We start from the raw sequence: 14716 nt of genomic DNA, 5'->3' as shown, positions 1-14716 counted from the left end.
CTTCAAACCAGAATTTATAAATTAGAAGAAAATATTGATAATCTGTTATATATTCTGGAAGAGGAACAAAAACCTCTTGATTATTTGAGCATTGGTTAGATCTGCAAATCACTGGTATCAGAGCTCAGCAGGGGAATCCCTGATGGGGACAATGTCTGATTTAATAATAGAGAGACTGAATTCTCTATTAAAATCTTCTGATGAAAAATATCAGATCCTGCAGAAAGAAATATCTAGATGTCAAGATCATCTAGAACAAATTCCTGTTATAATCCACCAGTTAGAAAAACTGGAAAACAAACTGGATTATATCAAAGGACTTCCAAAAACGGAAGAAGAAAAGCTAACAAGTGTTAGTAGAAAAATCAATGAACAGCAAAAAACGCTGGACTCTATGAAAACTATACTGAAGGACAAGAAAGTGCCTACAGTAAAAAAGAAAGCTAATGGATTCAAACCATTAGAAAGACCAGAGAATCCTGTTCCAAACTTGATTTTTCTGGATCCTTCAACTAGTTCTACTAGTATTCGGTATGAAAAGCCGATAGAAACTCGAGATGTCAATATGATGAGCATCTTCGGGAAAAAGAAAGGAGTACAACTCCTAAATGCTGAAGAATTTGAATACAATGAAATCGAGCATGAGGTAAAAAACGCCTCAATTCCAAAGCTAGATTTCAAACAAATATACAAAAGGGGAACATTTGACCTGATGGATAGCCATCATTTCAAATTACTTGAATTTACAACCCCCTCTACAACAGGAGAAACCGATCTATTACTGATCACTCCTGCTGAAGTTGCCAGAGCAAAAGAAAAAAAATATCAATTTATGCATATTGGAGCAGTCCAAGTAGGCATAAAACTTTTAGCTCGAGAAGGCATAAACTGTTCAGTTCTATGTGTCTTACAAGACAATAGGCTGGAAGATTTTCAAGCTAGTCTTTTGGGAACCCTTGAAGCATCTCTGTGCAACCAAGTAGCATATTTCAACTGCTTCCCCAACTTCTCTACCAGCTTGAAAGATGCAGCTCACTGTCTCCGAAGAAAAAGTGACAATCACAGAAAAAGTGATGTCTGTCCTGAGAATATCAGGATAAACAAAAATCTTCTCAGAAGAAGCTATAGCACTAGAGAGGCTAGTACTAGTGGAACAAAACCCACTACTGAAGAGCCAATCACTGAAGAAGACCTAGAAGCTGATCTAAACAGACCAGTTAATATGCTTAGAGCACAAAAGCTCTATGATCTTTATGAAGAAGCAGAATTCTGTGAAAATCCAGAAAGATTAGAAAAACTAATCGAAGAAATGAAAAATTTCAATCCAGGAAAGGAAAGAAAACTCCTTCCTTACCAGGATGTTGAAATGGAAGAAGGAGAAAGCTCCAAAACTTCCATCACCAGAGAAAAAGGAAAGGTGAAACTCCCTATACAGAAGGCCCCTACGGGCAGAGATGGAGAAAGAAATTCTCAAAGATTTGTCCCAGAGGACAAGATACCCAGAGTACCAATTACCAATTTTGGTATCTGGTTAGATTTAGACAAAACTCTAGACAAGAGAAAAACTCTTGACCAATGGGTAGACAGCCTGATGATGGCATCTGCTCTCACCTTTGGAAAATTCGAAGCTCCTGATCTTCAGATGTACTTTGAAACTACTCTCACAGGAGTAGCTAAGAAATATTATTTCTCTTTCAAAGAAACAGCCAGAGGAAAAGAATGGCTGGAAGATATCAAAGCTTCAAAATCTCCGTATGATTTTGCAGTACCCCTGTACGATCAGTTCTGTGGAGATTCTGCTAATATGAGTGAAAAGGCCAGAGAAGCGGCTAAATCAAATATCTATGCTATCAAAATTTGTGACATGAGATATTTTGAAGAATACTTGAATGAATTTCAAGAATATTACTGTACAATTGGTGAACTAGAAAGCACTGATCTAGTCAACCTGTTGCACAGAAAACTCCCTGAACCATGGAGAACAGCTGTGCGAGAAAGCATAGCAGAAAAACCAATTGAAAGATTTTCAGTTGGAGGAATTGCCGATAGAATCCGGCAATTACTAAAAGAACAATGCAAAGCCAATCTTAGAGCAAAGAGGGCTAAGAAACAACTCAAAGGAGTTGAAAATTTCTGTTATGGAATACTAGACATGCCAGCCAACTGGGGATGTCATGAATCCAAGTTCCACAGAAAGAAAAAAGGAAAATATTACTCTAAAAAATTCAAAAAGAGTAATCAAAGAAAAGATTGGAGATTCAAGAAAAGTTCCAATTACAAAAAACAACAGGATGAAGATCCAAAAAAGAAATTCTTCAAGAAAAAGAAGAATACTCATCAGCATAAACAACAACCCAGCAAGAAAGCTTGCAGATGTTGGTTATGTAAAGCTGAAGGGCACTATGCCAATGAATGCCCGGAAAAGGGTAAAAGATCTACTAAAGCTCTCTTTGAAGAATATGAGCATATAGTAGAATCTGCAAATATGAAAGGCTACGAAATAGCCTATTCTGATGATGAAGAAGACGACAAGTCAGTTTACTCTGCCTGATCTGAAGAAGAAGACTATTCATCTGAGTCTGAGACAGATTCTGAAGTAGAGTACTTCGAATCCAGACAAATGAATGTTTTGAAAATCAAAAACTGGGAAGAAAGTAAGACAGAATGTTTAATGTCTTCTTATCAGGTAAACCCTAGTACATTCGTTTGTGATTACTGCTTATGTCATGAAAAGAATGGTCTCCCTATGTTTTGTGAAGAGTCAAAAAAGACTTACCACAAAGAATGCTTTATAGCTGAAGCAAGAAGAAAAACCAAGAATGGCCTTGTCAGCCAATTGGTCGATCAAGAATATGAAGAATATTTCTCTGAGAAAAAAGAGAAAGAAGTCGAAACTTTGTTCCAAGAAATCATGGAACCACCTTCCTCAAAAACAAAGGAAGAACTCATCAAAGAAGAAAAAACCTATGAAAACTTTGAACTGGTTGAACCACAAGAAATTGTTCCAGAAGAATGTAAACCATTCGTTCCAAAGGAACAAGCTCAGGAAAATGAGCTTCAGCAATCGAAAGTCATCTCTACAAGTAGATATAGCAACTACATAGAGATTGGACTAAAATTTCCTGATCACAAAAAATATCATCTACATGCCTTTGTAGATAATGGATCAGGCTTTACAGTTGCAAAAAGATTTGCAATTCCAGAGAATCTCTGGAAAGAAGAAAAGAAAACAGCTACTGGTGTTACTTTTGATGGAAGTCATCTCACCATGAATAAAGTAGCAAAAAATGTTCACATCACCATTGGCGGAGGAACATTTATCATCCATAATGTCTGGCAATCTGAAGGCCAAGGCGCTGATTTCTTGTTGGGTAATGATTTCATTCTCCAACAAAGATTCATTCAGGATGATGAAGCAATCGGCTTCAGAAAAGGAGAACGGGTGTTCTGGGCAGATAGGCTTACGCAAGCCAAAAGTGTAGTAGGTCCTCACTTTACTACCCAATATCAGAGATCGCAACAGAATAGTGGAGATCTTACCCCCTACAAACCCAAATTTGAACCCATACTCCAAATCAAACAACAAGAAGAATTACTTGTTGAAGAATCTTCTGAAGAAGAAGAAGAGGCAGAAACTAGTGAAAAAGAAGAAGCTAGTTTCATCCATGAGCATAACCTCAAGCACTTTCAGAATAAGCTTGAGTCTCAGAAAATTCCCACTCTTGAAAAAATCAAGAAACTACTCGAGCAGAACATCGATGTAGACCCTCAGAAGTTTTGGGAAAAAGACCCAGTGGTCTGTGAATTAAGATTACATGACATGAATGCTATCTGTCATGTCAAAGCCATTCCTCAGTACAAAGAGGAAGACCAAAAGGAATTCAGAAAAGATATTGAAGATCTCCTGAACAAGAGATTAATTCAACCTTCCACTAGCCCTCATCATGCTCCAGCATTCTACGTGAGAAATCATGCAGAAACCCTTCGAGGAAAAGCTAGAATGGTTATTGACTATCGAGATGTCAATAAGAAGACTGTCAAAGACGGCTATCAAATTGTTCAAGTAAGAGTATTGATCAACCAGCTCAGAGGAGCTAAAGTCTTTTCAAAATTTGATGCAAAGTCAGGATTTTGGCAAGTCAAAATGCATCCTGAGAGTGTACCTCTCACTGCATTTGGAACACCACAAGGACATTACGAATGGTTAGTAATGCCTTTTGGTTTAAAGCAAGCTCCCTCAATATTCCAGAGAAAAATGGATAATATCTTCAAGCATGTTGCGGAGTTTTGCGTCGTCTACATAGATGACATTCTGGTCTTCTCCAAAAACAGAGAAGAACATATGAAACACCTCCATGAGGTTGTAAAGCTGATAGTTCAGCATGGAATTATCCTAGGTGAAAAGAAAATCTTCTTTATCCTTGATGAAGTTGATTTCCTAGGTATAAATATCAAAAATGGAGTGATAAAACTCCAACCTCATATCCTTGAGAAAATCTGGAAGTTCCCAGATAGAATTCCTGATGCTAAGAGTCTAGAGAGGTTCCTTGGTGTCATAAATTATGGGAGAGATTTCATCCCCAAGATCTCAGGGTTAACAGCAATGTTATCCCCAAAGACAAGTTCCAAAAGAAAATGGAACTTCACAGAAGATGATGAAAAAACTGTGAAGCAGATAAAGAATCTCTGCAAAAACCTCCCTCCTCTTCAACAACCAGAAGAGAATGATGAAATTATCCTCCAAACAGATGCGAGTGATAATTACTGGTCCGGTGTTGTTCTGGCAAAAACGCCTGGAACTAACATTGAAAAAATCTGTAAATTTTGTAGTGGCAAGTTCAGCCCTGCAGACTGAATTATCCCACAGGGGAAAAAGAAATTTTGGCTGTCAAGAAAACAATTTTAAATTCTCCAGCTTTTCTTGGAAAACCCTTTACTGTCCGCACCGATTGTGCCAGAGTAAAGAATTTCAAAAATTTCAAACTGGATAAAGCTGCTGATAGAGGAAGACTAGCTAACTGGCAATTATTCCTTAACCAATATGATTATGTTGTTGAATTAATTGCAGGGAATAAGAACTATCTTCCAGACGCCTTAACAAGAGAACTAGCCATGTTCAGCAAAAGAAATGATGACGACGACGAATGTCGCAATCCCAGAAGCAGAAGAGCTGGGAAAGAACACGAAACCAATGAGGATCCCAAAGAAAAAATCCTCAAGAGGTTCCTGCTAAGTTCAAAAGGCTTAGCCACAACTGATCAATCCCAGGGTAAAGGATTGACTAGCCCGTCTCAAACGGCAGACGGTAAAGGCTCATCAAGACCGTTGACGGCTGCTGCTTTGCCAAAAAGCAAACCTACTCCAACTGGAGTAATAAATGTTTTCAATTACGAACTTAGAACGTTCGATACTCCTGTGTTCAGAACTGGCAGGAGATTAGCTTACCACCAGAAGGCAATTCTGGATAATCTTTTATTTGCCTTTCAGGAAAGAAGCAGTGGTCTAATGTTTCCAGCTCTCTTTGCATTAGCTGAAGAACTATACGAGAATGCATGACCACAGTTCGAAGAATTACAGCAGAGTGCTGTCAAGAAAGAAAAAATTCACTTCCTAGAAGATCCTGAATGTGCTAGGGTCCCTATCAAAGCACTCACTGAAGCAGACTGGCATAAATTCCACCATCTCATAGGAAAGCATAATTCAGAAGACCTTGTTCCTCCAACCCTCTTCATAATAGCAGGACCATATGTTGGAAGATACCTGGTAAATGTTCAAAGTGAACATCCACAAGAACACAAGCTTTGGCTTGTTGAAAATGGTTTTGTCCATAATCTGTGGACCAAAACTAATGATGATCTAAAAGGCTTGCCACCCATCATTGTCAATACAGTCAAGAATGTCAGAAAAACAGACTGTACGCTTCGTCTAAAGTTCAGATCCACTCCTCCAGAATGGATCCAGCAAGCAAATGGTGAGGTTGAATATATTGCTCCATATCACTATGTGAGAATTATTCCAAGACAATATCTGCAACCTGCCTGTGTTGGGTATAATGGCCAACCAAATTCTAGCATCACATGGATGAAGGCCATGGCCCTGGAGTACATGAAGAAGATCATCTCTGAAGACCTCAGCAATACCTTCCTGGCAGCAGGAGAAAAGATTATTGTCACTGCCTACGATCATCCTGACGTGGTCAGCAGTGACCTATTCCTATCTCTCACCAGAAAAGAGATAGACTCAACAATGGCATGCATGCAGTGGATGGACAGACTTGAAAACGACAACCACTACAAGATGTATGTCGACACAGATGTTGAAGATAATGCTACAACAGTAAGGATGGCACAGACAGACAACAACTCATTTGTCTTTGGCCACCACTCAGAGACTGATGACAACATGTAGCAGCTGGTGAAAGAAAAAGCGCCAAAACAAAAAAGCAACTGTTCCCTTTTCAAAAAGAGACTTTGCTTTTCAGAAAAGAAGAAGGTGAAAAACATTTCACCCAAATACTTTTGCTTTTCCCTGTCCAACCTCCATTATCAGGAGCACTCAGAAAAGCAGAAGATCACGGAGTTATCCTGTACATTAGATTGTTTTGAATTCTAGTTTGAGTTCCGCTCTCTATATAAGGAGCTTTAGTTTCATTTGTAAGGCATTCGAAAATTGAGACAGAATCATATTCTCTCAAACAAGAAAGCCATAGTAGCAGTGTGCTCTTCCCTTTCTGTCTAGTGTGAAGTATTTCCATTACAAGTAAGTATCTGTAATCACTCTTATGGATAGCTAAACAACTTTTTAGCTGTTTACCCAAGAGTGAGGCTCTGGATTCTGTATCTGAAGTTTATGTTTGATTAAATAAATTCAGTTTGTGCCCATTATCCTGTCATAAAAATATTTTGTTATTTCTGCATCTACGTTTTAGATACAGTAGCAGCTATTAAGCAGTAACAATCCTCATGATTTACTCTAAAGACCAGACCCTTTATTATACTAAGGCAGCAGTGATTTCGCCCTGTTAGTAGCCGTTTAGACAGGAAGTCGTTAGGTGAAATTGTGGCATGTTGAAGGCTAGTCCTTAGGCTGATAGGGTGTCTAGTCTGGAAAAGTTAAAAATGAATTGGTATTGTGAAAGAGCTAATACTGTTTAAAAGAGTAAAAGGTTAAAAGGAGAATAGTGTGTGTCCTTAATTGTATAAAGGAAAAGGTTGTGGACTTTGTTGTCAAAAAACTTATTGTCTGGTAGTACTTTGTAGTTAACCCTTATATATTTTACAAAGGTGTACGTAAGTTGGTGTAAGTTCACATCAAATTATATGCATGATCAGAGTAGAACCGAACGAACAGTACTGTAGCAGCAATGATTTGTAGAAAATTGAAGCAATTAATTCTTAACCTGAATATATATATATATATATATATATATATATATATATATATATATATATATATATATATAGGATTTTTCTCATGTGCGGACGTCCGTACCGAAATTTCGATACGGATTTCCGGTTTTCACCCACTTTCCGATCACATATTTTGATCTTAACCGTTCAGTCTTTAGGTCCTAATGTATAGATCATCTCTCCAAAATTTCAGCCAATTTGGTGATCGTTAAGGCATCCAAAACTGCAATTTACACGAACGAACCGAATTTGTCAAACCGGAACCGTTCGTGTACATTGTTGTAATTTGCAGTTTTTGATGCTTTAACGATCACCAAATTGGCTGAAATTTTGCAGAGGTGATCTGTACATTAGGACCTAAAGACTGAACGGTTAAGATGCAAAAATGTGATCGGAAAGTGGGGGAAAACGGGAAATCCGTATCGTCCACACGGTACGGACGTCCGCACCGTAGCTGGAATGTATGTGTGTGTATATATATATATATATATATATATATATATATATATATATATATATACATATCCTATCCAGAGCGGAGCTCTGCTTTGAAATTAACGTGTGAAGTTCGAGTTTTTGGTCACTTTTCGGTCGCATATCCACATCTCGACCATTCAGTTTTTATGTACTAGTGTATAGATCATCTCTGCAAATTTTCAGCCAAAATGATGATCGTTAAGACATTGATAACTGCCTTAAAGCTAGTACGGTTCAGGTTGACAGATTCAGTCCGTCCATTGATTTAAGCGAGTTAAATACCTTAACGATCATCAATTTGGCTGAAAATGTGCAGAGATGATTTATACACTAGTACCTAAAAACTGAATGGTCGAGATGTGGATAAGCGACCGAAAAGTGACCCAAAACTCGAACTTCACACGTTAATTTCAAAGCACAGCTCCGCTCTGGATAAAATCTGTGTATATATATATATATATATATATATACACGTGTCCTTCTTGGGCTCTTGGCTAAGGACGTCCTTACATAATCCAGTTTGTGGCCACTTTTCGATCACATATTCACATCTTAACCATTCAGTTTTTAGGTCCTAATGTATAGATCATCTCTGCAAAATTTCAGCCAAATTGATGATCGTTAAGGCATTCAAAACTGCAATTTACAACAATGTACACGAACGGTTCCGGTTCGACAGATTCAGTTTATTCGTGTAAATTGCATGAATTACATTAATTAACAAATTACATGAATTACATTATGAAGAAAAGAAAGAAAGAAAAATTATTTCTATTTAGACTGAAAGCAAGTTGAGTGACTAAATATACACTTCGATCAAATTTTTTTTTTTTTTTTAAACCCTTGGCTCACCCCACCCTTATATATGTCAGTGAGAATCGAACCTATGACATTTACAATGTTAGAATTATACACTTCGATCAATAGTCACACCCCCGTTTAGCTTATATATCATGTGAAAAGTGTCTGCTTTCCCTAGCTCTAAAAACAACGAGAAAATTTAGTGTTTTTTAGTTTGGTTGTTGTAGCCTACAAGTTGAATTTAACTATCTAGTTATTTAGGTTGTTTTTTACTTGTAGAGTCGTTTTAATAAACGAGCTTAATAGACTTACTAATATGTGTTTATTATGTCTTTGCTTTAGAGACATGATCCAAGTCATGTTTACTAATATATTTTTATCGGTGAACCGTGACTTGTTGGTTAGCTAGTCTGACTAATTCATTAGAGAGTGGCGGATTTACGATATGATGCTTAAAAAAAGCAAACCCTAGGGTTTGAGTAGAGAGTGGCGGCGGATTTCTTCAGAGGATCCGTCAGTGGTCTAGAAGCGGCGAGGCTCCTTAGTGTGGGGCATGGAATCACAGGGTACCAGAGATGTGGTGATGAAGACATTGCTTACGTCTTTGGTCGTGTTCTTGTTCTGCATCGGCCTGTGTGGAGCAGATTTGAGTCAGTGTTCGTATCCGATCTTAGTCTTGCACTGCTGCATTTGGTCTAACATAATGGGTTCGATGAGTTTTGATGTTGATCGTATGCTGTGGCGGTGGGGTAGGCCACCAGAAGTCGGCACGACGAGGTTGATGATGAAGGTTGAGACGTCCGTCCTGGGGAGATTTTTTGGCCTTGGTTGTCGACATTTGGATATGAGGTTGCTGGTTACAGCGCGAGGTAGGAGGCCTGCACTGCTGGGCATGGTGATTCGGGGAGGCAGGATGGCGAAGGTGCAGCCATGGTCGACGTCGGAGGTGATGGCGGCGATAACTCATGTCTGGGTGCCCAGCGTTTGGGTGTCCATCAGAAAATTGGGCGATATGGCTAGGCTTCTTGTGGGCCTATGGTGGAGTCCATTTGAGCTTGAGTTCTACAAGGATTTGGGACCCAGGAGGTGGTTTGGGTATCTGTTTGATCAATTGTGTTATCCGTATAATTTCGGGTGTACCGTGTTTATGTGCAGGTAGGTTGCTCATCTCTACATTCTATAAGAATTCTCAGTATAATATTACTGTGAATACCACAATTGCGTGCCTGGCGAACAGTGATACTTGTGCTGGGACGAATATAGTTTTGATTGGTCTATCGATCTCTTGCATACCAGGATCGCAGATTCTGATGGTTTTGTCTCCAAATCTCAAGGTCGTGGCAATGGTCTCATTGTTGGTAATTATCTTGAAGAGCCTGGGAATTTACCTTCAGTTGTTTGCTAGTTTCTCTATAAGTGATTCAGAACAGTATTGTATTGTATATGAACAACCTATTGATGTAGTACACCTTCTGGTTTGCTCTAGCTTCAAGTCATTTATGGCTTGTGTTTGCTCCCAAATTTTTTCGGGATGCTATTTTAAACGATTGTAATCGATAAAGTTTCAATGAATTCACTTTTCAAAAAATTAGAGTTTTTTTTAGAGATATTTTCTCTGATAATTTCAATTTTTCTCATACTTGTTGGAAACTGGCTAATTCTACCAAAAACTCTATAAGATCAAACATAGATTCGGATAACTTAATCTAATCATCAATAAAAGCTGTAGATACCCTTTGCACGTACGTACATAACTTGCACGTAAGATTAAAGTAAGTAATTAGCAAACCCTAGTTGTCTAGTTTGCAGTAAACAATCTCACTGCCCTAATTTCTCATCATTTCCATTCCCACTCCCCAATACAACATGCTTGCGTATTTTGATTCCCGATATATATCCCCCATTTACATACATCCCCAGAATTTCTTCAAGTAGAAGTCACCTCCAGCAATTTGGGATATTTTATTTCCAATATTCAATTTTTACAATTTGACTATAATTTCCATATATTATTCAGTATTCACAACATTATAGTATACGTTTTCTTGGAAAGTCTAGCTTGTAACCTAATACAAAATAAAAGCCTCCTCTCTCTTCATCATTACATCAAACAATCCCAATATGGCTATATTAGTTAACCGCTAGCAAGGTCACACATAGAGATGGCTGATCATGAGAAGTTAAGGTAAAATTACATACCAACAAGCAAAGAGATGAATAGGTTTCCAATAAGCTTATATTGGTGAACCAAGCAACCAAATTAGAGCTTCTTTTAGAGCTAAGTAAGCTAGCTATCAGTCAATGCATGAATAACTACACGTCAAAACTGGTTAGCTGATCATGTCTCTTATGCAGTTATGCTTTCTTTATAGTTTCGTTTAATCTGACCAAACAACGCATTCAAAACTGAATCTCTTTCTCCTCTCTTTATATAATAACGTTGTAGAGCATATGTATATCTACCTTTCCCCTATATAAACGACCTTCCACACTTTATCCTGCCGAATCAAAGAGCTATACTGTTCTAGCTACCACTTTGGGAAAAGAATTCCAATTTTTCCTCATAAATAGGAAAGACTTCTGTTTCAACTAAGGGCCACCAGCAGAAGCCATGACGGTGTCACCTTCTATTGCCTCTGCTGCTAAGAGTGGCCGAGTCCTCATAATCGGCGCCACCGGCTTCATCGGCAAGTTCGTCGCCGAAGCCAGCCTAGACTCAGGCCTGCCTACTTACGTCCTCGTCCGACCCGGCCCTTCTCGTCCTCCCAATTCCGACACCATCAAGTCATTCAAAGACAGAGGCGCCATCATCCTACATGTACGTACTATATTATACCTAGCAAGAACTCCGTTAAGTTCGCAAAACTGTCACCAAGTTCGAACCATCCAACAACGTACACTAATTTCTATCTGATCGTTTTTTTTTTCTCTTTTCTTTCTGATTAAATTTTTCAGGGAGTGATGAGTGATAGGCCATTGATGGAGAAGCTGCTGAGAGAGCATGAGATCGACATAGTCATATCAGCCGTGGGTGGTGCAACAATTTTGGACCAGATTACCCTGATCGAAGCCATCGCTGCAGTCGGAACGGTCAAGGTAAATCTGCTTTTTGCGAATCAATGTGTTTGTTTCTCTTTTACCGGAAAACAAAAATTGAGCACCGTTAGTTTCTTGGTGCAGAGGTTTCTGCCGTCAGAGTTCGGGCACGATGTGGACCGGGCCGACCCGGTGGACCCGGGTCTGACGATGTACTTGGAGAAGCGCAAGGTGAGGCGTGCGATTGAGAAGACTGGAGTCCCTTACACCTACATTTGTTGCAATTCTATTGCTTCTTGGCCTTACTACGACAACAAGCATCCTTCAGAGGTTGTTCCGCCGTTGGATCAGTTCCAGATCTACGGTGACGGTACAGTCAAAGGTATGATACATGTCATACACACACTGTAGTTACGTTTCCGATATATTCCTTAAACAAAGCCAACACGCCTAGAAGGGCTACAAAATCGTCATCCTCATAAAAATGATGATAATGTTTTTCGGTCTGAGATTATCACATGCTCAATAAATGTGAAAGCCTCGGAAAACCGAACCTGAGATTAGTTTCTTAACAATAAATTTCTTTTTAAAAATTAAAATTCAGAATCACGTTTGACATTGCAGATTAATAATGTGAATTGTGTAGGTAAAAAAGAAATGTTTTATTGGGTATCAAACATTCAAACCAAGGGATGATGTCCAGCTTTATTATTATTATTTTTTCATTTCATAGCTTTGACAAGATAAGAAATGTTTAGATTACAAAAATTCTCATCAATATGTTGATGCGTTGTGATGGTTGATTGTTTAGAATAATTAATATTACGGGAATCATTGAGAATTGCAATCATGAAACAGGTGAGTGGGGGGGGTAAGAAAGAAAAGTAAACACAAGCATATTTGTTTCATTTGTGGTCCAAGTGATAAAGAGATTGAGCTTAGCCACAATCTAAAACCAAGTACAATCCACCATTTTGGCTCAACAGCCAAGTACAATCCCCTCTTTTGCAGACACGTTCACCTTTTTTTATTTTTTTATCTGAATCAGACACATTCACAAGTTGAGAATGAATTGAAGAATTTAGGGTGAAAATGATGCCCCATTTTTTTTTTTTTTTTTTTTTTTTTGGTAAGAAGTAAGATGGTAATTTATTGACATGTTTTTGTGGTGCACATGCAGCCTACTTCGTAGACGGTCCTGATATTGGAAAGTTCACCATGAAGACGGTGGACGACATCCGAGCCATAAACAAAAATGTTCACTTTCGACCCTCAAGCAATTTGTCTGATATCAACGGTCTTGCTTCTCTGTGGGAGAAGAAAATTGGTCGGACCCTCCCGAGAGTTACTGTAACTGAACACGACCTACTGACAATGGCTGCAGGTCCATTCTATCTTCTTGTACATGCATAATATATAATAATTCAAGTGTATTAACTTTTGTACAATATTGACCTAATAATCCAAGCTGTTAACTAATTTGCTCAACATTTCATCTTGTAAATTGCAGAGAACCGTATACCAGAAAGTATTGTAGCCTCATTCACACATGATATCTTTATCAAAGGCTGTCAAACCAATTTCCCCATTGAAGGTCCTAATGATATTGATGTGGGCACTCTATATCCTGAAGAATCTTTTAGGACCTTGGATGAGTGCTTCAATGACTTTCTTGTCAAAGTTGGGGGGAAGCTAGAGACTGATAAAATTGCCACCAAGAACACGGCGGCGGTTGGAGTTGAACCTAGGGCAATCACTGCTACTTGTGCCTGAAGAACATTCTATATCGTCATTCCCTGATACTCCCAAGATCGACTTCGTTCCACAATTTGTTTAGCATTCCACGTTTACTTCCAAAGAAGATGTGCTAATATCATTGTTTGGTAAAAGCAAGGAAACTGGAGAATTTCATTTGCATATGAATATGATCCAGCTGTTTTTATGATTGGTTTGGTTATTCAATGTAATAGTATGCTCAATTATGTGAAATAATTGATGATAATGTTATAATAGTCATCTCTTGTTAGCAAAGCAAGTCAACGTAAACGTCAACGTGAATCAGTTAGCCAATAAGATGCTGTCCGGCTGTAATACATGTAGTGGTGACCTGTTGCTGATGTGCTGATGTGTACTTATAGGCTGTAATAGCTAGCTCTCTTTATTTCGTTTTTATTTCTCTACTACTATAAATAGCTCTTGCATTGTACTTCATTAATTGGAAAAACTCTCAGATATTTTTGTCTGAAGCTCTCTTTTCTCTCGGTGAGTTCATCTTCTTCTTCCTCAAGCTTTAAGCTTATAGATTCATGGCAGCTTATAGATATTTTTGTACTGCTAAAAGAAATGTTGGTGCTTCTCCAGAATGTCAAATTTGCAGCAAGAAGGGACACACTGCTATTAACTGTTTCTATAGAGGGGATATACCACCTGATCATCCTTCTCTATCTGTGGTGGTGTGTCAAATTTGTGGACTGAAGGGACATGTTGCACTTAACTGCCATCACCGAAGCAACTATGCCTATCAAGGCTCTGAACCTCCAGCTTCCTTCACTGCTATGACTGCTCACACTGGTTGTACTGGTGCAAGTTCTTCAAACTCATCTAGCTCTAACAATGCTGAGGTGTGGATTTGTGATGCCCCGGAAATTCGTATTTATTTTCCGAGGATTTTCCGGAATCTAAATTGTGGTTATTGGACGTTTTCGTGGCTCGTGGATGGAGCGGAAGCATTTCGGACGAATTTTTATTAGGAAAGTATGACTTTAGGGGGTTTGCAAAGGTTGACTTTTGAAGTGTTGAGATTCTCCGAAAACTTCCTTCACGAAAGTTGTAGAGCGCGTCGATACGAGTTCGTGGACATGTGGAACGCGGAAATCGGAGTTCGTATGAAGAAGTTATGGTCGTCGGAAAAAGTTTTCATTTTGGTATATATAGAGGATTTTTTCCGAAAATTGCAAAAAAGGCCAGGTTTCCATTTTGGGAAACCCAGCTCT

At 38.6% G+C, this 14716-nt stretch overlaps 1 protein-coding gene across 1 annotated transcript; it reads left to right on the top strand.

Annotated features, from left to right (window-relative positions):
* The first annotated feature begins 11133 nt into the window (after positions 1-11133).
* LOC133710580 (leucoanthocyanidin reductase-like) lies at positions 11134-13739 on the top strand. Its single transcript, XM_062136687.1, has 5 exons — positions 11134-11505; positions 11643-11783; positions 11868-12105; positions 12904-13107; positions 13234-13739. The coding sequence occupies exons 1-5, from the start codon at positions 11299-11301 to the stop codon at positions 13494-13496; spliced, it is 1053 nt and encodes a 350-aa protein (XP_061992671.1). The 5' UTR covers positions 11134-11298; the 3' UTR covers positions 13497-13739.
* The last annotated feature ends 977 nt before the right edge of the window (positions 13740-14716 follow it).

The sequence above is a fragment of the Rosa rugosa genome, chromosome 5, assembly GCF_958449725.1.
Source record: "Rosa rugosa chromosome 5, drRosRugo1.1, whole genome shotgun sequence".
Classification (NCBI taxonomy): Eukaryota; Viridiplantae; Streptophyta; class Magnoliopsida; order Rosales; family Rosaceae; genus Rosa; species Rosa rugosa.
This window is presented reverse-complemented; position numbering and strand designations above follow the sequence as displayed.

Excerpts from the sequence above, each read along its gene's own strand:
- LOC133710580 (XM_062136687.1), top strand. The coding sequence starts at position 11,299 with ATGACGGTGTCACCTTCTATTGCCTCTGCTGCTAAGAGTGGCCGAGTC. Across the intron at positions 11,784-11,867 it reads CTGCAGTCGGAACGGTCAAG|AGGTTTCTGCCGTCAGAGTT; the intron begins GTAAATCTGCTT and ends TTCTTGGTGCAG. Across the intron at positions 12,106-12,903 it reads CGGTGACGGTACAGTCAAAG|CCTACTTCGTAGACGGTCCT; the intron begins GTATGATACATG and ends GTGCACATGCAG.